Raw genomic sequence first — 24,058 nt, 5'->3', positions numbered from 1 at the left:
AAGAAATGACTGCAAGGTTCCCAGAAACCGTTTTAAACACTGTGTTGGAATAAAGTGGAGATGCTCACAAAATACCTATAACATGGATACATACAAGCTGCTGAAAAATAACAGGCTGGCTAACCTTGTCATTTCTGCCAGCATCTGTGTAAACTTGTTGAGATGTCAATCAATCTCATTCAATGCTGCCTCAAGCTTTTCCTGCAATACCGAAAAGTGAGGCTCTGCACACATGTGCCTCTATGTCCTTATGAATTAAAATAGGTGCTCAAGTCCTAGATGACCCTGCTAATCTATAATCTCAGAATTGCTGCAAATATCATGTGAATGTAATGGTGCTGAAAACCCTGATGTGGTGATGGTGTCCTTGAGCCCTGATGGCATTCTCCTTTCGGCTCTGACATATACTGGCATTCTCCTTTCGGCTCTGACATATACTGACATTCTCCTCTTGAATGCCCAGTTCAGCGAAGAGAACCCCAATTTCCACCATGTGGTGGTTACGGCACTTAAAATGGCTTGGGGGCTTACTTTGTTCATGTGGATCTGTTGCTGGTATTGCTTCTGCTTCTCCAAGAACTGCTGGTGTTGCTGCTGAATGACCAGCTGAGCCAAGGTGCTCTGCGGCAAAGGTGCAGACTGGGTCCGATTCAGGGGTCTGTGACGGGGTAATTTGTGGGTACCTCTAATGCCAGGTGAAATTCTCTCTTTTGTTGCCAAAGGAGACTGAGGATGTAAGGGAACTCCACCTGAAAAAACAAATATATATATCCATGTACACATACACGCAATTCTGTTTAAGACAAGACAAGAAGCCACAGCAAACAGACAGGAGCTAATTATTACTAAGAGTAGTAACTCTGCCAGGCAGACATCAGAAGAAGGCTAGGCTGGATGGGGTAAAGGCAGAAGTGCCAAAGCACAGGACAGGCATGCGTCTGACCCATGACTCACCAGCAGTTCGCTCTGCTATGTGAAGGTTAAATAAGGTGAGGTTATTTTTTTCACAGATCTGGATCTAGAGGAAAACCGAAGGACAGTAGCCTTTCCTATAGTCCCAGGTATCAGAGAGACCTTGGTAAATGGTCCATCTTTGTACCACTGTCTTAAGTTAAAAAGATATTCTATTGGATCGCTGATAGAACAAAAGCCCCCAAATGATCTAGAAACGGTGCCCCTGTAAATTACCAGCTACAAGAAGCTTCTGCTGTCGCATTTGCTCTTTCAGTAATAAATGCTGCAGGAGAGCTTGGTGGCTGCTGTTTGGCTTTCCCTCCAGCGCGACATGGGGGTGGCTTGGAGACGCTGGGATGGTGGCCCCGTACTGGCCCGGCAGAGGAGCGCCTTGCCTGAGTGTCTGGGTCTCACACTTCTGTTTTTCTTTGAGCGAATTAGAAGCCTGTGTCAAGAAACAAGCAAGCCGTGACTCCTCTTTCATCCACGTGGGTCATTGGGTCCACATATCATCAGATTAGTTTTTCATCCCATATCCCTCCACTCCCCTAAAAAAAGAGCCATCTTACCTATGGCCGAGTAGGGAAAATGGATAACAGCAGGTCTTTTAAACTAATTGAATGAAAAATGGAGACATAAAAGTAGAGTTGAAGCACAGGAGACAGTTTAGTATTGGGGTACGATTGCACTGAACTTAAGAGAGATCTTTTAACATTAAAAATGATGCTAATTTTAGGCTGGATAACTAGGAAGTTTATTTCTAAACTACTTTAATATACTGATTAAGTAAAAAGTATATTGGAAAAATAAAATGGATTCAAATCGTTAAGCTAAGGCTCCATCAGAGCATGTAAGGAGCTAGAGATAAAATGGTCTATCAGTTGGAGTCTCGGGCAGAAGGAACAATTCCTCCTTTCTCTCCACGTCCTCCTTGTAAGTTCACAGAGCTGCAAAGTTTCCAATATTTAATTTTTAAAATAAAATTCTTCAGATAACTCAATGAGAGGTTGTACAAAATACGCAGGAATTTGATTTAAACGTGGATTTTATATTAATTCGTAACAGATCCTCAAATCACTAAATATTAAAAATGATACTCCAGATACTTTTGCTTAATAAATAAACTACAAGTAGAATTACATCAAATAGAAATGCTATTAAGAACTTGAAATGTATGATAACGGTAATAAGGCAATAATAATTATATCATCAATAGTAATAATGAATTATCCTATTCAAAAGCATTTAATGAATAGTGGTCATTTTGGTATTACCAAAGCAGAAGTCTAATACCTCAAAATTATGTGGTGTGTTTCTTTTCAAAACTCATGTTTCATCTTTCAAAATTGCTGTGCACCAGGGAAGCAAAGCAATTTTCAGTGATGGAGAAATTAAAGGACAAAGAGGTAAATGGTTTGTCTTAGTCACACAGCAAGTCAAGGCAATGTTTAATCTAGAAGTGATTCCTTCTCCTGGCCTCTTTTTCTTAAAATTTCCCACTACTCGGTGGGGAAATGGAATATTAGAGGTCCCTTTGCCAAAGCAATGCTAAGCTTGAAAAATTAATTGTGATAGCCTCATCCACACCAAAATGGAAGCAAAGAAAAATGAAACTTCGATCCAAACCGCATTGGTTTATTCATCCAACGGCACCAAATTGTATTACCATCAAAACATTAAATGGTCTGGCTTTAGTACTTGGTCCTTTGAGAAAAAAAATTCTCCCCAACCACATTAAAAGTGGTGTATGTTTGTGTTAGCCGGCAGAAGTGACTTAGAGCTTGCAAAAAAGGAGTGGATATAAAATGCCTATTCATGTGTCATAAGAAGTTTTTGTTTATCATCAGAAAAGATAGGAAAAACAAGAACAGAAGAAAACTGATTTTTAATAAGTGAAGACTTGAGAATATCATCTATGAATATTTATGTTTAGTTTTATCCCTAATTCCTTTTTAATTTTTGCTACAGCCAATTGTTTATCATGTTTCATGTAGAATTTCAAGGGCATAGCTGAATTTAGTATTATAAAGCCTTTCTTCATCATTCCCAAGACATATCATATAACAGTATCCAAATTTTGCTTTTTCCTCACTGGTACAGGATTGCTGTATCACATAAGTCACCATTCCACTCTATTAAAAATATCAAATACATAAGATACCTCTCAGGCTGATTTTATGCTACATATTAAACCTAGCCATCAAATTTATCATTTAAAAATGTCACTTTAAGTGTGCTCATACATAAATTAGCATACCATATACAGGTCTTATATTCTGAAAATAGATTAGTCCCAAAACAGTTCACCCTTTATAATTTCCTGATCTGGGAATATTGTAAAAGATGTGAATTTGACAAGCTGCACTCCATGAAAGACTTGCTTTTCTGAAGATTGGCAAAATTGGTGACAAGGGTTAGAACAAATTTCTCCTTAAACCTAATATATCACATGACCTTTGTAGAAGTAAATTAATTTAATTTTTATAGATTTCACAGGTGAGTTATTCCAGGTAAAGTTTACAGATCTTTTACAATGACAAAAATGCGTATTATTTTAGGGACAATGTGTAAAATAATTATTGCAATCTTCTGCTAGTCAGACAATTTACCTCCAAAAGATCCTATTTCAGTTGTCAGGACTTTTAAAGTAATTTCTTCACTGTGAGTCCCCTGGGAAGAGTTAAATATTGTTCTCAAAGAGGTTTTCCAGATACGTATTCTTCAGTACGATAGAGTTGGTAACTTAAATTCTCAAAATAAAGCCATTCACAAAATAAATTCTATAACCATATGCTCATATGATAGAGGTTACACCTCTCAGCGCTGGCGTGGGTGGAGCGCCGAGCCTGCTACTTACTGGCTCTGTAGACTCGGACGTCTAAATATTACTAGTCTCAGCTGCTACTTTTTGCAAAACTGTGGCTCATTATCCCTGCTTCATGGGATGGTGGTGTGTATCTGATACAATAGCTAGAGCGCTTTCTTTTTTAAAAAAGCTATGATACATTAGAGGAATGTTATCGTATTTTCCCATGTATAAGACGCACCTCAATTTGGGGGCCCGAAATTTGAGAAAAAGGTAAGTACGAGAAAGCTGGAAATACAAGTAAAAAAAAAAAAATCTAAAAAAACCTAAAACAATTAGTGCAAAAACAAGGGCAAAAAAAAAAAAAAAAAGAAGAAGCAGAAAGTGCAAGTTAAAAAAATCTACGACCACTGTATAAGACACACCCAGTTTTTAGACCCCAAATATTTCAGGAAAGGGTGCGTCTTATACATGGGGAAATATGGTAGTTACTAGTTTTATATTTATATATTCTTATGTGAACCTGCATACTTTTTTTAATTTGACGTTAAACTGAACATCTTTGAACAACTCAGTAAACAGCAGAGGAGAGTGGACTCTACAAAGTTTCCCTGGAGTCTAAACATGTAAGAAATAAGAGCCCTCCCGTGAAGTTACCACACAGGCTGCTCAAGGCTGTTGTCTGACTTACACTGAGCTGGGCTGGTCCTGCTGGAAGTCCCAAGGTAATATTGGGTAAAGAGGGAGAGGTATAAAGACTTAGCAGGTTCATGGAATCTTCGTGAATTAGAATGCGTTGCTGTGAAACCATTTGCTGTAAAGAAAAGAACAAAAAAAAAATTAAAAAAGTGAAAGAGGAATCTCCAAAGATTACAATACCACAAGTTTTATTGTTAAATGTTCAGATTTCAGACAATAGGTTTTACATGATCATACTTAGTCAAAATAGTTTTAAGTATTTTGATTACTTATGATTTCTGTATCCAGGTGGTACATGTAAAACGAAATTAAAATGTTCTTCCTCAGATATAATTATAAAATCTGAAGAAAGGGGCCCTGGCCGATTGGCTCAGTGGTAGAGCATCAACCTGGTGTGCAGGGGTCCTGGGTTCGATTCCTGGCCAGGGCACACAGGAGAGGTGCCCATCTGCTTCTCCACCCCTCCCCCTCTCCTTCCTCTCTGTCTCTCTCTTCCCCTCCTGCAGCCAAGGCTCCATTGGAGCAAAGTTGGCCCGGGTGCTGAGGATGGCCCCATGGCCTCTGCCTTAGGCACTAGAATGGCTCTGGTTGCAACAGAGCGACGCCCCAGATGGGCAGAGCATCACCCCCTGGTGGGCATGTCGGGTGGATCACAGTCGGGCGCATGCGGGAGTCTGACTGCCTCCCTGTTTCCAGCTTCGGAAAAATACAAAAATAATAATAATAATAATAATAATAATAATAAAAACAATCTGAAGAAAGGGCTTCCATTTTCATTTTGCAAAATTCATGTTTAGAATTCTAGATTTATGGACCAAAATCAGCATGTTTGTCATTAATGGGTAAAGTACAACAGTAAAATTGAGTAATTCTTATGAGTATCTTATTAGTATTATATTTTTTATAACTTATTATATTTATATATTATATTTTTATAACTGTGATGAGTATATATATATATAATATAATTATGAGTAAATTACATATATATAGTCTTTATCTTCTTACGACTTAAATATTATTTTACTGATGGAAAAATTCACACAAGGAAATCTTAGATTAAGTATCATCATACATATAGGATTCTCATAATAACGATTTGTATGTATTAATATACAATTTGTGAATAGACAACTCTGTGTGGTGCTTCTCAATCATCCATATTTAGAAACTAAAGTAAACGTTACAGTGTTACGAGTTTCCTGTGCCACCACAGCCTTCCTTTTTACTGAAATGTGCAGAACGTTTGGCATCACAGTGCTTTTTACAACAGAACCTTTTTTTTTTAATACAATACTAAGAGTCATGTTTTCCCACATGTGGCCTAATATGGTTGCTTGAATTACATTTTCTGTTTAATTCTTGCTTCCCTCCCAGAACTCTTATACAAAAAGAGTTACAAAGGTCTTATTAGACTAAGGAACTCTGGCCTGATATGGTCCCCGAGGGAACAACATCCCTGAAAAAGAATACTCCATGTAACAGTATGACACAGTCACTGCTTTCTTCCCAAACAAAAAGCATATGGGACTCCAATAATAGACCACCTCCAAGAGGGATATTGCACACACGGGCTTTGACTAAAGTAAATATAATAACTTGTCAAGCATGTTTGGGGGAGCTGTAGATTTTCCTCTGGACAAACCTGGGATATCAATTAACTGGGGAAAATATCATGTGCTAATACAATGCGCCCTCAGAATGTCACCGAAGAGTGATGCACCAGCAAAACACAGGATGTTATTCCAAAACATCACCTCAATCATACGTTTGTTTGGAGATGAGTCCCAGCCTTAGGATAATAAAGACAGGAGCTTAGATGTGGATTTTTCTCATTGCGACTTGAAATTCCGAGCTCGCTCAGGCTTTGGTTTTTTTTTTTCCATGAAACTTTTAGCGTTATGTTGACTTTCTGTGTCACCTTTTACAAAGTTGTCTACGACACGATAGCATGAGGAGGGTTGGGAAGGCTTTCATCACCACTGTGTGTGAGAACGCAGTTTTATTCCAGGAGTTATCAGGAATAGTTGAATGCTTGCTCTAATTTAAAAAGATAAGCTCCTCCTTTTCTTTCACTAAACATAACTTTGGACATAAATTTTACGTTTAAAATGTACACGTGAACAACATCAGAAAGAATATACGAGGAAGTAAAAATTTTCACTAGCTCATTGACAGCAAGTGGCAATTTACAATAAAGGGGTATTTCATTCACTTGTCTGTATTCACAGAAGAGAAATAAATGTGGGAGACGAAGCTCTGTAAATGATGTATATAGCATTCACTCAAGGCTGGATCTGCTTCTCACAGCACTGAGACTTGACGTGCACTACGGGAAGGACAGCACAAGATATCACAGACCTCACAAAAGAGGTTATCTCTGATTCCCAGACGGAACTTCTGGGATATGTTCCCATGCCTTCACAGGACGCAAACATTCCCCTAAAGTGAGAAAACGTGTGCTCTCAGCTGGAATAATGGCAGTGGCATGCTGATTACGCACACGGGCGCTGACCCAAGTGAGAGAAGGTGGGAATACTCTTACTGTGGGACGTCAGATCCTGTCGTTTCGTATCAAAACCGAGTGTGTCCGTTTCCGCTGACAGCGCGTTGATTTTCAGAGCGCAGCACACGCTGAACCCTGTGCCAGGGATTTTTTTTTTTTTTGGTATGATAACCTCTTTTTCAGAGGCATTCATTCTCCAGCTACCATTATGCTCATGTTATGGATGAGGAAACTGAGTGACTTCCCCCATCCCGCTTCCCTGTGGGAGCAGCAAGAAAACTTTAAAACTGACCTAAGCTATAAGATTTGTTATTGGGTTCTGCCGCCGAAGCCGTACTCCGTGGTCATTACTGAAGGAACCTTTAGAAACGTACAGAGAAAAGAGTAGCTTTTAGAGGGTCGAGGAAGCAAAATCAGGCCTCAAGAGATGTGACAATCTTCAAGTCATCGAGTCAACTCTTAACGAAGTAAGGAAAGTCCTGAGTCCCCCACGTTCACTGGGTATAGTTTGTTCTTCCCACAGAGGCTGTGAACGTCAGGGACTAGATCAGGGGTTCCCAAACTACTGCCCGCGGGCCACATGTGGCCCCCTGAGGCCATTTATCCCGCCCCGCCGCACTTCTGGAAGGGCACCTCTTTCATTGGTGGTCAGTGAGAGGAGCATAGTTCCCATTGAAATATTGGTCAGTTTGTTGATTTAAATTTACTTGTTCTTTATTTTAAATATTGTATTTGTTCCCGTTTTGTTTTTTTACTTTAAAATAAGATATGTGCAGTGTGCATAGGAATTTGTTCATAGTTTTTTTTATAGTCCGGCCCTCCAATGGTCTGAGGGACAGTGAACTGGCCCCCAGTGTAAAAAGTTTGGGGACCCCTGGACTAGATGTTACTTCATTTCCTTTAATTAACAGGTAAGAAAACAGGCACAGCGTGTATGTAGACTTCCAATGGTTAAAATCGCAAATGACCTAACAGATTTGAAAAGTGCTTTCCCCAAGTTTTGTTCTTTAAATATAACTTTCCTCAATTTTGTTTTGGGAGGGTGCAGTCTATCAGTTCTAGTTCTTAATAAGAACCTGGAGCACTATTCTACACAGCTAGGAGTACAGACACAATTAAAAGCCAAGCCGGACGAACAGATCATGAGAGGTACCATTTTCCACAAACAATGAAGGATCCTGACCCGTATTCATGCGAGGTTGAATGGTCAATCTGCCTTAGCACTGTGTGAGCTCACAAGTATTTTCAGACAAAACCAGGATTTTTCTAGGAGCAGTTTTGAAAGTTATCCAGCCCTTAAATCAGTGCTAAGCTAAGATGCCAACATCTCACATGTTAGAACATGGGGAAGATGGTTTTAATCTAAAAAAAGATTCAGAACCAGAAACTATCACTGCAGTTAGATAAAATAAGCAAATATATAAATGAATATCACTTAAGAGTCACACAGATGCCCTGGCCAGTTGGCTAAGCGGTAGAGCGTCGGCTTAGTGTGCGGAGGACCCGGGTTCGATTCCCGGCCAGGGCACACAGGAGAAGCGCCCATTTGCTTCTCCACCCCTCCGCCGCGCTTTCCTCTCTGTCTCTCTCTTCCCTTCCCGCAGCCAAGGCTCCATTGGAGCAAAAGATGGCCCGGGCGCTGGGGATGGCTCTGTGGCCTCTGCCTCAGGTGCTAGAGTGGCTCTGGTCGCAACATGGCAACGCCCAGGATGGGCAGAGCATTGCCCCCTGGTGGGCAGAGCGTCGCCCCTGGTGGGTGTGCCGGGTGGATCCCGGTCGGGCGCATGCGGGAGTCTGTCTGACTGAATCTCCCTGTTTCCAGCTTCAGAAAAAAAAAAAAAGAGTCACACAGAAAGTAATTAATAACAATGAAATGAGACGAATGGTGTGGTGCTAGGTGATGGGCGTACAAGGATGTCTTACACCACAGGAGTGCCCGTGTTCTTCAGGGACACAGAGGAGCACAGTACTCATGTTAATGGCCTGTACTCATTACTATAGAGTAGGGTTAAAAACTTACATGGCACAGAGCGGGGTGTCAATTTAAACCAAGCTTTGACGGGTACCTAGCATTTGGCCAGAAAGAGCATGATCTTGAGAAGAGGAATATGACTGAGCCAGGTGCTGGGTGAGGGAGGTCTCCTGACATTTTAATAACGATCTTCAAAATTTACTTTTCCCACCATCACAGTCATTGCTAGCCTCTCTTATGGAGAATATCTGCAATACCCATAAACTGAAAAATTCTGTGTTTCTCAATAGAGTTGTTTATTTTGCCAGTGAAATTATAAGCTATCAGTTATTTACACACACACACATACATATATATATATATTAAAATTTTCCATTGATTTGAGAGAGATAGAGAGGAGAAAGGTGAGAAAAAAAGCATCAATTTGTTCTACACTTAGTTGTTCCATTTAGTTGTACTCTCTTTGTTCGCTTCTCATATGTTCCTGACCAGAGATCAAACCAACAACAGCCTTGGCATGCCAGATAATGCTATAACCACTTTGCAACCTGGCCTGGGCCAACATGCTATTAGTTTTAATTAAGAGTCTAAATCTCTTACTGGCAAAAAAAGAGAGAAATGGCAATGTCAAAATGTAACTGGGATTTAGAAAGGTAGGAACCATTACACGTTGCTGGTGGGACTGTAGACTGGTATGGCAATTCTGGTGAACAACTCAGCAATCTAAACCAAAATAAGTACACCACACACCATGACCGAGCAATTCTTCTGCTGGGAATTACATTTTCAATAAATTGTCTTACTAAGGTTGCAGGGCGATTTTGTGGATATTTATTAAAGCACTTTTTGTTGGCAGGTGAGAATTGGAGGCCATGGGGTCAGCTAGTTGAAAAATGGGTGGGTTTAAGAAGCAGTGTCCACCGTGGGTTATTATGGCGATTGAAAGTAAATTATTAGGTAAATGCATCATAATGGCATGACTGGATCTAAACACACCTGCTTAGCAATGAAAATAAGAAATGGAATGAGGCTGATAACACCATGCCACTGATACCTACTAAAATTCATGGGCATGAAGCAAAATAATTTCGTATGATGTAAGAATCTATCTAAATACAAACAGAGAAGAGAATGACGACTTGCAGGGACAAAGGAAATAGACAGCTAGAGTGAGGTACGGGCCCACCTCCACCCTCCTCTGTATGGAGAAACAAGCTTGCAAGGAAAACCACAGAAACAAACAAGGGTCAGTTCTACCCAGCTGGGCCAGGCACCATGACTGAAAAGTGACTTAGAGCCATAACAATTGCATTACAATACCATTTGCCTTGCAGATAGACCAGCAGCCATCCTGTGCAGAAACCAAGAAAGTTCCCTTCCCACTGGGAAGGCAGTGCCCCACCTGCTCCACCCCCTTACACCTTCCTCCTCACTAGCCCAAACTATAAGCCCTGACCTCTGGACCCTTCCGTGTGTCTCACTTCTCCGGCCCATTTGCACTCTCTATCAGAGTGTGGACTTCCGCTTTAATAAAACCTCTCTGCTTTGGCCCCGGTTAGGTAGCTCATTTGGTTAGTGTGTTGTCCAGATACACCAAGGTTGCAGGTTCAGTTATGGATGTGGGTTTGATCCCTAGTTGGACAAACAAGAGTCAACCAATGAATACAGAAATAAGTGGAACAACAATTTGATGTTTCTCTCTCTCTCTCAAAAATCAATTCAGAAAAAAATGTAAAAATTAATAAAATCTCTGTGCTTTATTCCTGAATTTTTCTGCCTTACTATCAAATTCTTTCTTGTCAGGGATAAGAACCTGGACACTGACACTGGGCTGAGGCCTCCCTTGACCTCCCTGTGAACCTCTAACATCATGGGCCTAAAAGGCAAAGAAGAAAGAAGGGAGGGAGGCAAGCAGGAGGGAGGGAGACATGGAGGGAGGGAGGGAGGGAGAGGAAGGGAGACATGGAGGGAGGGAGGGAGGGAGCAAAGAAGGGAGGGAGGGAGGGAGAGAGGGAGAAAGGGAGGGAGGGAGGGAGAGAGAAAAAGAGGGAGGGAGGCAAGCAGGAGGGAGGGAGACATGGAGGGAGGGAGGGAGGAAGGAAGAGAGGAAGTGAGGGAGGGAGGGAGGAAGTAAGGGAGGGAGGAAGGAAGTAAGGGAGGGAGGGAGGGAGGAAGTAAGGGAGGGAGGGAGGGAGGGAGGGAGAGAGGGAAAAAAGGAGGGAGGGAGGGAGGGAGGGAGAGAGGAAAAGAGGGAGGGAAAAAGAGAGGGAAGGAAAGAAGGAGGTGGGAGGGAGAGAGAGAGGGAGGGAGGGGAAAGGAAAGGTGGGAGGGAGGGAGGACAAACATTTTTCTCAAGAGGACAAAGAAATCAACAGATGACTCTTGACAATATTAGTTATGTAAATAATGACCTACTTTTTAAGAGGCTCATAGAAAAAGTGGATGTAGAATTTTCAATTTACTGCATGTTCAAAATTACTACAATATGCATGAGCATTGGAAAAAGAGTGCCAATATCTAGAGTCTTGGTGAGAAGCAGTCTGGACGACTGAACAGGAACGGAGTTAAGTGTGCTGCATTTGAGTCCTGCCGCTCACGCTCACGCTCACGCTCACTCGGGGCGGGAGGGTGCGCGCCTCTCCTGGACATCAGATCCTTCAGCCTAAGATGAAGCACCTCTGACTAGCTCTGTCACCTACTGTCCTCATCTACTAGAACAGCATCCAGAAAAGCATGCTTGGAAACCACAATCCGTTTTGGTTTTAAAAGGTCTCAATCCCCAAATCTATCTAAAAAGAAGAGAGCTGCATGAAAAACAAAACAAATCTCCTAACATTTTAATATTGGCCTATGGCTTCCATACTATTTTTCTGTTTCTGTTTTTTGTTATTTTAATGTTTTAGTTGATTGATTTTAGTGAAAGAGGTGGGGGGGGAGAGAGAGAGAGGAGAGAGACAGGACCATCAATCTGTTCCTGTATGTGCCCTGACCAGGGATCGAACAGGAAACCTCTGTGCTTCGGGACAAAGCTCTTAACCAACCGAGCTATTCGGCCAGGGCATCACACTACTTTTCAAAGACCGTATTTATTTTCTATTCTCCTTTCAGACAGGTGATAGAAAATTAAAATTTCCATGTGATGATGAAATTTTTTAAGGCAGAAAAAAATCTCTATTTTTTACTTTTTTGCTGGACACCCAAGAAGGTATTCCTATAATATAGTTTAAAGACAAAAAAAAAATCATTATTTAACAAGACTTCCTTTGCATTTAAAAGGCACTGATGGCCTGACCTGTGGTGTCACAGTGGATAAAGTGTTGACCTGGAATGCTGAGGTCACTGGTTCAAAACCCCAGGCTTGCCTGGTCAAGGCACATTTGAGAAGCAACTATTACGAGTTGATGCTTCCCATTATTCCCCCACCTTTCTCTCTATCTTCTCTCTAAAATCAATAATAAAATCTTTAAAAAAAATAAATAAAAGGCATTGACGATTTGTTAAAGGTCTTGCTTTACAATATCGACTCCGATTATTCCTGGTAAATGATTCCTTTGCCATAGCAACCGTTTTTCCCTAGGGGGTAGGAGCCTTTTATTTGGTGCCATCTAAAACAAGAGCCCTACACCCACTCAGAAGGGAGCATAACATTTATAACAAATGTCACAACAACTATTATGAAACAATAGGCAGATGAGTCACGTGAGACTGGAGCGAAACAGTGACATGCCAGATGATTTTACAGTCCTTAACCTTATTATTAGAATCCTTTTAAAAAAAAATCATTTGTATCTGCTGGAAAAAATTATTAAAAAAAAAAAAAAGTAGTACAGCAGAGCCAGCCACTAATGTCCAACAAGAAATAAACCAGCTGCTTGGCTACTGTTGAAATAGCTATCAAGTAAATCTATGAATCTCAACTAATGGTGTTCATATTCATGGAAACATATTTGAACCCACAAGCCCACAGTATTAACAATAAAGTTGCTAGATAGGTAAAGACATCTCTGACTGGAGCTGGAAACAGACAACTCCTTAGGTTTCAGCTCCCCAACCACGTTTTCAAACAAATCGAGGAAACGGCTCCAGCAATCTGAGCCGGGGGCTGAGCATAAGGAAGAAAGGGAAGGAATGAAGCAGAAAGTGGACAGAGCAGATGCAGACGCATTCTCACCCGAGGTTGGCTAGCTGGAAGACAAACATGCTGCTGAGTTTTCCCTATTAGGAGCCAGTATTAATAACAAAAAATGAACGTGCTTCGCACTTCCAATTTCCCACCTGCCTTACGAATGCCGATTCCTCCTAACAGAGCTGTTGGGGTGTCAGTATCTTTCATCAGATCTGAGGGTCAGGGCAAGTTGAAGGATCCACCAATGACAACAGTTTTCGAGCCAAGTTCTCAACAAAGCCTTCTGAACGGAAGACCCTGACATTTAAATTCGCTGCTCTGTTTCCTTATTCTGGATTTAAGACTAAATTCTCCTCCTACTTATGTCTTTACCTTTATCTAAATTAGGCAGGACCTGTGAATTACAAGACAGAAAATTTTCTTTTCACCTAATCCTCAAGATTAGCCTGAGGTACAGACTGACTTTCCTTAATTCCTGAGGAGCAGAAGGGAGCAGCATCCCATTCATTTGCATGGGCTCTAAAAGAATTAGGTGACATGCTTTTCTACTTACAGGTCACAGAATAAGAATTTGTTCACATGTACACTGTTACACTGTTTTTTTGGGGGGGAGTTGTATTTTTCTGAAGTGAGAAGCGGGAGGCAGAGAGACAGACTCCCGCATGCACCCCACTGGGATCCACCTGGCATGCCCACCAGGTGGCGATGCTCTGCCTGTCTGGGGCATTGCTCCATTACAACTGGAGCCATTCTAGAACCTGAGGTGGAGGTCATGGAGTCATCCTCAGTGCTTGGGCCAACTTTGCTCCAATGGATCCTTGGCTGCGAGAGAGGGAGAGAGAGATAGAGAGAAAAGACAGGGGGAGGGGTAGAGAAGCAGATAGGCACTTCACCTGTGTGCCCTGGCTGGGAATCAAACCTGGGACTTCTACAGGCCAGGCTGATGCTCTACCACTGAGCCCACCGGCCAGGGCCCATTGTTACAGTGTTTTAAAATAAAAACTCACTGGTGGTGCTTAAGCAAAGATGGTAGGAAAAGCCTATTTTGTAAACAGTGAAGTGCATAACTAACTTGGTTTTGAATGTGTATGATGTGAATTTTTCACACCCCCCCCAAATATTTGTTCACATGAAATTACATGCTATTACTAATTTTAGAAGACATCTTAAAAAAATCATACTAAATTCAAAATGATTGTTGATCAAGAACTGATTGAAAATATTTTGTTCATCTTTTATCTAGTTTAAGTGGAAGTATTTAATAATACAACGCTAAGATATTAATGGGCAGAGAGTTTTCTTTTGATGTGATGTGTGTGTGCTCTCTTATGAATTACACTACAGACCTCTGTAAATGCAATGTGGCAGAAGACCACATGGTAGCCATCAGGGTTGAATTTTTTTGTTCTGGGCCACAGAGAGGCTACCCATCAGTGCATAAAGGTCTGCCCACCTGGCCTTTCGGTTCACAGTTCAGGCACACAATTAATTCATTATGAAGTAAGTCACTGCTTGCTTTTGAACTAGTCTCTCCAGCCTTGGAGGTGAATGTCCCGTCACTGACCTGAAGAAATACCTCTACTCTTTCAAACTCCGTTAAATCACATTTCCTTCTGGGTTTTTTTGTTTTGTTTTGTTTCTTTTCTTTTTTTTTTTTAAAATGGTGCGGGTGGAAGAAAAGTTAGTAGTGACAGAATATCTTCCAGGATTAGCTGAAAATCTTGGGCATCTAAACAAATATTTGTGACAGCAAACCTTTTAGGAATATAGAACAGATTAACACAATATAAGCAAATTCCTTTAATTGCCATTCTCCACTGTAGATATTTTGAAATTTGAAGATAGGATCTTTAAAGTTGTAATCCGGGCAACCGATTTTAATTGAACAGGTCAGGAAAAGCTTGAAGGAAAGAGAAAAATCTGACCATTTTCATTTACTTTCAATCTCATGGCTACACAATATTTCTTGGTTGTTCCTTCATGTTGTCCGATATGTGTGTGTGTGTGTGTATAAGGAACAAAAATCTGTATCTTTCTTTTCAGTAACCAATCATGTCCCAGCCCCTCTTCCTCCCTTCCGAGAGGTAACCACCATGCTAAATTTTGTGTTCATCCTCCCTTGCCGTTTTAAAATACACTTTTTTTTTTTTGTATTTTTCTGAAGCTAGAGACGAGGAGAGACAGACAGACTCCCGCATGCACCTGACCGGGATCCACCCGGCACGTCCACCAGGGGCGAAGCTCTGCCCACCAGGGGGCGATGCTCTGCCCCTCCGGGGCATCACTCTGCTGCGACCAGAGCCACTCTAGCGCCTGGGGCAGAGGCCAAGGAGCCATCCCCAGCGCCCGGGCCATCTTTGCTCCAATGGAGCCTCGGTTACGGGAGGGGAAGAGACAGACAGAGAGGAAGGAGGGGGGCGTGAAGAAGCAAATGGGCGCTTCTCCTATGTGCCCTGGCCGGGAATCAAACCCGGTCCCCCGCACGCCAGGCCGACGCTCTACCGCTGAGCCAACCGGCCAGGGCCTTAAAATACACTTTAGCACATATGGTTTCCTGATCAAAATACTGTGCTGCTGCTTCTGAAACTATTAAATATCATCATGCTGTAACAGGGTCTTCTGCACCTTTTGGCACAATAAATTTCGAAGACTCATACAACACCCTGTCGAATGTAGTTTAGTGTGTCCTTCCCATTTTCTAAGGGTAAGGAATTCATTTAGGACCCTTCAGTATTCCTGCTATGATGATCAAGAATCACATTCTTTAAAAAGAGAACAAACGGCAATCTAAATTTTTAACAAATAATTGTTACCAAGTTGATTTTTTTGCCTGTAAATTGAGTAAAGCGTAGCAGAAAATTGACAGACACTGGTGATATCATTGCACCAACAAATATAATACCTGTAACCGATCGTCCAAGAACCACACACACACTTAACACCTACGGCCACAAATATAGGCGAGGTATTTATTCCATTGGATATTATGTTTCAGAAAAGATAACAAAAAAGAGAAAAAAGCGACAAGAGTATGGTAAGAAACTAGAAACCAATGAAGTACCTGAGATAATGCCACAGTGGTTATTCTTCAAATAGCTAAAAGACTGTTACTAGCAAGAGAGTACCTATCTCCTCTGCTTGTTTTCAATGGAAAACGGAAGGAAATTTTTGAAATCTAGAATAAAGGTGCATTGCCCAAGAGAAGATTTATATTTGCTTTTTTCCCAGAAACTCAGGGGAACTACAAACCTGGGCACTTCATACCCAATTAACAGTTTGAGGTTATGAATTTGGGCTACAACTCAAGGCAAGGACTAGCTTCTGGTTACAGCTTCTAAAGCAGTGGTCCCCAACACCCGGGCCATGGACCAGTACCAGTCCATGGGTCATTTGGTACCGGTCCGCAGAGAAAGAATAAATAACTTACATTATTTCTGTTTTATTTATATTTAAGTCTGAACGATGTTTTATTTTTAAAAAATGACCAGATTCCCTCTGTTACATCCGTCTAAGATTCACTCTTGACGCTTGTCTTGGTCACGTGATACATTTATCCATCCCACCCTAAAGGCTGGTCCGTGAAAATATTTTCTGACAATAAACCGGTCCGTGGCCTAAAAAAGGTAGGGGGCCACTGTTCTAAGGGAAATATTGTCCCCATCAGCTACCTCTGGGGTTGCGGGGAGTCAATGCCACATAGATACGGGCTTTTGAGATCCCAAATCAAGGTTTGGAGGATCTCTTAATAGATTATCCTCCTTGGTCAGTACTGGCTTGTGTTTTCGATTTCCTGAGTTTTGGGAGGCCCTGAAAACCAAAGCTCAAATATCCTCAGAGCAAAAGTGACTTTACTGGCTACAGCTCTTTGCTTATCACGGCTAAGATCTGTGTTTCTACTTTCAACTATATTTTGGCCTAATAATTTTATAATTTATGGAAAACTTATTATCAATGTGTGTGCATATGCGTATGCAAGTGTGTGTGTGTTTATATGCACGTGTAGAATTATGGAGAATGTATATTGCGGCATAAGGCACAGAAGACATTTCTATCAATCATGCTCTCTGTCCCAAATCAACAGTTATCTCAGGAGACAGAGAGGTGAGTTCCCTGTCAGTAGAAGTATTCTAATAGAGCTTTGATAAGTACGTATCAGGAAAGCTACAGGAGATCCAAGAATCAGAGCTTTGGCCAGTCTGTTTCAGCCCCAAGGTACCATGACTCTATAAAATACAAGGGAAGAAGCATATCCCAGTTATAAAAGAAAAGTTATTGTACCAGCCTTCCCTGCACAGAGCAATGAGTTAATGCATTTTAATGACAGAAAAGAAAATTTGGGAATTTCCATCAATTGATGGTGACGTCCAAACACCTGATTCCACAAGAGTCGCTATTTTCTTTTTTTTTTTTTAATTTTTTTTTTATTTATTCATTTTAGAGAGGAGAGGGAGAGAGAGAGAGAGAGAGGAGAGACAGAGAGAGAGAAGGGAGAGGAGCAGGAAGCATCAACTCCCATATGTGCCTTGACCAGGCAAGCCCAGGGTTTCAAACCAGCGATCTCAGCATTTCCAGGTCGATGCTTTTCCACTGCGCCACCACAGGTCAGGCAAGAGTCGCTATTTTCCATACTGTTGCCTTTGCTGAGCCTCGTACAGAAACAACAGAAGCAAATTCTTGCAGATTCCTAACTTGCTTTCCTCTATGCTTGTATCACTGGTTTCAATAATTCATGCACTGGAAAACAATTGTTAATAAATATGACTGGGCCCTGGCCAGTTGGCTCAGCGGTAGAGCGTCGGCCTGGCGTGCGGGGGACCCGGGTTCAATTTCCGGCCAGGGCACATAAGAGAAGCGCCCATTTGCTTCTCCACCTCCTTCCTCTCTGTCTCTCTCTTCCCCTCCTGCAGCCAAGGCTCCATTGGAGCAAAGATAGCCTGGGCGCTGGGGATGGCTCCTTGGCCTCTGCCCCAGGCACTAGAGTGGCTCTGGTTGCGGCAGAGCGACGCCCCGGAGGGGCAGAGCATCGCCCCCTGGTGGGCAGAGCTTCGCCCCTGGTGGGCGTGCCGGGTGGATCCTGGTCGGGCGCATGTGGGAGTCTGTCTGACTGTCTCTCCCCGTTTCCAGCTTCAGAAAAATACAAAAATATATATATATATATGACTGTACACAGTCAGAAAAAAATGATCACGTGTTATTTTAGACCAATTTCTTTTAATACATCATTCTTCAAAAAACAGAGTCCATATTTTATTTATCTTTATATCCCCATTTCCAGGTAAAATGACCGGCACATAGTAGGTCCTCAATAAATGTCTGTTCAGTGGAACACATTGTTTCTCAACTATAATATTCTAATTCTTTTTTTTTTCATTACTCTTTAGGTCAAAGGAATAAAACCTACCTTGCTATGCTGTTCTTCTGTGAGGTTTGCACGAGGTTGTCTTTATACTTACTGGTGGGTCTACTCCCATCAGAATACCCAAGAACCAAGCAGGACTACTGTGTTGTATCACTTCCGGACAGTATAAACTCGGTATAACTGAGTGTTTCTTTTTCTTGAGGACTATATTTCAATACAGTCAAATCTCATTGACATCTAAACTTTGTAAATAAGACCAAGCTTACTCAATTCCTCACATTATAAATTTATATGAAAAATCACTAAGAACTGGTGTGGCTTTAAACTTCCATTCAGAAATGTGACTTTATTTTAGGGGGCTAGTCGAGGAAGATGGGGTTTTTAAAAGAACCAAGATAATTAGGGCCTTACCTCAGCATGAGGCGTCGGTGGCAAAACCGAAGTCTCGTTTTCAGTGACATTTCCAGCTGGCCCATTGTTTGGTGAACTGGGACCAGACCCTGGAGAACTGCTACTGACCGAGGATTCTGCAAAACATTGTGAAGGACAAACGCATTTGTGAAAAACATCAAAACTGGACGTTAGTTAGACTCTAAGAAATATATAGCATTGGACATTGTTTTTACCCCTCAACTGAAATGCAAGCTCCGTGTCAGTAAATAAAAAAGAACAGTGAAAAATCTGAAACATTTCACCTGAGTTTGTGAACTTATCCCTTTCCTCTTCCCCTTGTCAAAAATCACTCAATATTGTGAAATCCACTAGCATCTTTAGGCAGAATACTCTCAGGAATGTTCTATTTCTTGCCTTTTTCTTCTCCTAAACTCCAGCCTGAATCACTTTGGGATGCTGGACATTTTTAATCTTTGTTTAAACGTGAGTCAAATTCAATGTATTCTAGTATTAAGTGTGCCCTGCTTGCCTCTGTTATCACTATCTTTGAGTCATTTCACTTCCTTCTTTTCCCCAAATCAGTTACTAGGTCAGTCCATTTTGTTCTTTATAGGATCTCTCATGCACTTCTGACTACAATCATTTCAGCTTCAGCCCTCAATCCTCATTATTTTCGCAGGGACTCTAGCAAAAGTCTTCTAATATTTTTGAGTTGCTACAGTAGTCTCCCAAAACCTTCCTCTAAACTGTGGCCAGTGAGTTGGATCATAGTGAGACAAGTTTCACCGTGTTCCTGTCCACCAATAAAGCTCTGAGTCTGTAAAAACAGCTTAGAAGTTTATTTGGAATGTAAAAAAGTATGAATCTGGGAGACATCGATTTGGAAAGACCCGAATTGTGCCCCAGGGAAGACAGAGAGAGCCAGAGCGTATAAAGTCAAAACCCAAAGGCTGGAACCAAAGAAACTATTCTTATTGGTTACTTAACATGGTGGGACAGGTGTTCGAAAAGGTTCGGTCGGGTCCAGAGACCGAACTCTAAGGTAAGATAGAGAGGAGCAAATTCAAGGATGCATTTCTGAAACAACCCAAAAGTCACAAACCTCATCTGGGTGCAGATGTATGTAAGTCTGACTTCCTTAACGATCTTCACACTCCATTTTAGGGCCCTCTGATACTCATACTCCATTTTAAATGTTTCAGTTCACATTCCCCTGATAACCGTGATTTCCTGCTATCGCCCCGCCTATGCTCTGTGCTCAAATTTAAATCGCCTCCTCTACCTCGTGTCACTTTCCGATTTCATGCATGGAACCTGCTTCATTGCAGGTCCAGTCCCACCTCTAGGATCAAAGCCTGGCTCGGGTACCATCTGTCTTCCAGGGACCAGGTGCTCTCGATCTGCAGGCAGGATCTGCTTGCTCTCCCTTGGAACACTTCTACATTTCAACTTTCTATTCTAAAGATTTCTCTGCACAGAACTGCCATGCCAATAGGAAGGACATGAGACGGATGACAGATTTCTCAGCCTGCCACCTAGCGATGGTGGGACTGGGCAATCCCAAAGTGCTTCAACATCTTGCTCACTGCCTTTCTGCCTATATATCTGCATCTATTTTGATTACCGGTGATCTGCTTTTTACCTTTGCTTCTTTCTTGGTTACTTTTCTTTTAAAGAAAAAAACTCACATGGAAAACAAATTCTCTTAGGGGCTTTTTCTCCCTCCCCCTGACGCCTAACATGTTTCTTTCCCATATGACTAAGTACCGCTTTCTCTTTGATGTCTCATTTCCATATCCCGTCTTTAAAAAAACAACAGCACAAAACTCGTCTTAAACATTCTGTCTTGTCAAATTAAAAACGACATTATTTATCTTCCACGATATTCAGACAGAAGAATTTCCTTATGTAGAAATCACTGATAATCACTGAAATTCAAGGCAACAAATACTTGGACAGGCTTCTACAGCTTCCCATTGGAAAAGGTCTGGGAGAAGAAGGAGCCACTGATTTTCTGGGACCATGGAGAAAAAATCTCAAAAGAGAAACAAATACTCCAAGAGGGGCTTGTTCAGGAAATGGGGACAATGGGGAAGGGGAGAGGGGAAAAGAGGGCCCACGGGCGCAGGGCTGGGCCAAGTCTTAGAACTGAAAAATAACATGGCCGTGGTGGGGAGGGCAGAAAAGTCCAATCCGAAAACGAGGACGATGGCAAGTGGTTCCCATGTCAACTACTGGGAGGAAACGGGGCATGGGTGTGAAAACCCAGACAGGGAGCCGCTGACGTGGAGCAGAGAGATAGAGAGGCAAGAGGAGAGAGGCAACAGAAATTCAACTGCTTTGATGCTACGATGGTCGCAGACTAGCTGCAAAAATAATGAGCACTGAGATCCAAACAGAGCTCATCCAGATGACATAAAGGCTGGCAGAGGAAGGACAAGGAGGACAGGTGAGGACAGCTGTGCCCTGCAGTTCAGATTCTTCAAGCACTTTTAAGAGTAAGTACAACAAACCAATTATAAATATCTGAAATAGCCCCACCGGCCCCTGCTCACTGGTCAGAAATGTGTGTCTGGTAAGCACGCAGGTCTCTCTGTGAAGATGCTTTATCTCCTCAGATGGAAAGGGGCGTCGTTACTTCACAAAATTAGGAAGAGAAAAACAGGACATTTCAAAAGGGGAAAAAACTTGAGCAAAACTCTAGCAAACTGTAACCGCTATCAATGAGAAACCATCATAACTCAGATTGGTATTAAGCTAAATATAACTGCAACTTGTTAAGAAAGAAAATGTAGCCCTGGCCGGTTTGCTCAGTGGTAGAGCGTCGGCCTGGCGTGCAGGAGTCCTGGGTTCGATTCCCAGCCAGGGCACACAGGAGAAGCGCCCATCTCCTTCTCCACCCCTCCCCCTCTCCTTCCTCTCTGTCTCTCTCTTACCCTCCCGCAGCCAAGGCTCCATTGGAGCAAAGTTGGCCCAGGAGCTGGGGATGGCTCTGTGGCCTCTGCCCCAGGCACTAGAGTGGCTCTGGTTGCAACAGAGCAACGCCCCAGATGGGCAGAGCATCGCCCCCTGGTGGGCGTGCTGGGTGGATCCCGGTTGGGCGCATGCAGGAGTCTGTCTGACTGTATCTCCCCATTTCCAGCTTCAGAAAAATACAAAAAAAAAAAAAAGAAAAAAGAAAGAAAAAAAAGAAAATGTGACTGGGGAGAAAAAGGTATCAAGAAAAGAGAGTAGTAGAAAAATAGAAGGGAAAATTGGGATAAATATGACCTTAGACAATAGATTCTGAAGCAAAAAAATAAAAGCAATGTCTATAGTTTTCTTCAAGTTTTTCTATTATGAGTGAACAGGGAACCTACCTTCTAAATTAGAAAAATCATCTATGTCTATATTAAAAGATTGGTATATTCATTATTCTTTTTATTCATTAAAACAGATTCATTCCCAACTTTCCATCCCACCAAGAACCTCTATTACTTGATTTTTACTTAAAAAAAAAGTCTCAATAGGTCTAAATTAATGATTTTACCTGATATTACAAAATAAATATAAACTCGAGTAAAATATTTTTGGTTCACTTATTTGACATTTCTTACCTCTCAAGGAAAAAAATCTCCCACTATCACTTTTCTTCAGATAAACACGATTCTGTCAAGATTGAATAAACTTTTTTTCCCCTAAATAACCTGTCAAACTTAGTTACATTGGTATTTTGTACTTTCACAATTCTCTATAAATTGTCTCCCCAAAGTAGACACTATCACTGCCAAAGGAGATATAGAAAACAAATACTTTTAAAAAATCTTAAGGACAAAATGTGGTCTTGGAGAAATAATCTATCAACTGACTATATTGGTATAAGCACAATTTTCTTTGGAAATAAAGAAAAATGGTTGTACATTACCACTTCTTTATTGATGCAACCAAAGGAAGTGACCAGCCCCAATGCATAGCTTTAAGTAGGTGCTCAGTAAACAGTAGTCAGTATTATTGTTTTGACTAGGTTACTTGGGTCTTATATCCTAAGGTCTTCTCTCATTTCAGACCAGGTACAACTGGGACTAGGGGGCTTTGTAAGACATCAGGTTGAATTTCCTAACCTGTTCACCCCACTACCAACCAGGCAGCTAAAAAAATAAGAACTCTTCCATTTGAGACTAGTGAAAATGACAGATTCTTTCCCTTCACAAAAGGCAATATATCCCCCTCCTGCCATAAGTCCCAGTTCACTAGTAAACACATAAAGTCATTTATGAGTTCTGTGAATTTGTTTAAAAGTCAAGGTTTGCTGTTCCACGCAGTTTAATTTTCCCAGATGCATTTTGTACATTCGTGTCTGAGGATGGGGGAAGTGTTCTTCTCGGACCTCCCTCTGCTCATTTCTCATCAAATTTCATTAAAAGTTATATTCTCCTGGTTGGCATTTCCCAAATGGTCTGCCTGTTTCGGAGAAGATTAGGGGGGAGCTTTTGGCTTCCCTGGTTCCGTCTAGATTGACACATATTTCTGTTTCTCGTTCATTTCCTGTTTGACACAGTTGGTGAATGCAGGGCAAGGTTTACTGAGCTGCTTGTGCATTTTCAATATAATCGTCTTTCATGAAATGTTTCTCTTCCAAATAACTTTTCATAGGCAACAGGCATATTTATTCTAAACTATTTTTTTATTCCTACAACGAGCATTTTTTTTTTTGAGTGTGTGTCTGCCCAGTCCTCAATTACCTGTCACCTCAAACATTCGCTTCTTGAATGAAGTGACATTGCCATCCTTCCGCCTGAGTAAGGGGCTGCTTCTCCTCTCTGCAACTTTCTGCTTTAACCTGGACCGCACCTTCAAGTTGGGCTCAGAGGCTGGGGATTGAGACAGAGAAAATAGATAAAAATTAAAAATAGAGAGCCAGTTGCTCCTGTATATAAAAAGTGGCTCACCCTTTCCTTGATCCCTCTCATCTCAAGTTAAAACCCGAAGAAGCTTGTAAATAAGGCATTGACTTTGAATTAAACAGACAAATATGGTAATTATCCTTATGAAATGTGTGAAATGCTTTTAAACTTCTCTAAATGTAAAATGAAGAAAAAAAAAGTTAAAACATAAGGTCTCTACTTATTTGATGAAACCGAATTGGATTGTTAATGGGAAATTTAATCACTAAATATGTTTGGGTCAGAGTAAGATTTATTATCCTTCACTGTCAGCCCTTTTAATTGTCTCAAGGGTGAAATTCAATAACCACACAAACAGGA

At 41.4% G+C, this 24,058-nt stretch overlaps 1 protein-coding gene across 4 annotated transcripts in view; it reads right to left on the bottom strand.

The window, feature by feature from the left end:
- Positions 1-24,058, bottom strand: part of HDAC9 (histone deacetylase 9) — a 967,189-nt gene that overhangs the window by 371,911 nt on the left and 571,220 nt on the right. For 2 of the 4 annotated variants that reach the window (XM_066238685.1, XM_066238686.1), the window contains exons 8-12: positions 23,537-23,665; positions 18,834-18,949; positions 4,452-4,574; positions 1,189-1,399; positions 532-749 (exon numbers count right to left, since the gene is read on the bottom strand). In XM_066238685.1, the coding sequence (XP_066094782.1) occupies positions 532-749; positions 1,189-1,399; positions 4,452-4,574; positions 18,834-18,949; positions 23,537-23,665 (797 nt within the window). The remainder of the gene's footprint in view (positions 1-531; positions 750-1,188; positions 1,400-4,451; positions 4,575-18,833; positions 18,950-23,536; positions 23,666-24,058) is intronic. The other 2 variants (XM_066238688.1, XM_066238687.1) reach the window with 1 other exon arrangement.

This window comes from Saccopteryx bilineata, chromosome 7 (assembly GCF_036850765.1).
Source record: "Saccopteryx bilineata isolate mSacBil1 chromosome 7, mSacBil1_pri_phased_curated, whole genome shotgun sequence".
Taxonomy (NCBI): Eukaryota; Metazoa; Chordata; class Mammalia; order Chiroptera; family Emballonuridae; genus Saccopteryx; species Saccopteryx bilineata.
Note: the sequence above shows the minus strand (reverse complement) of the source record. Positions and strands in the feature narration are given on the sequence as shown.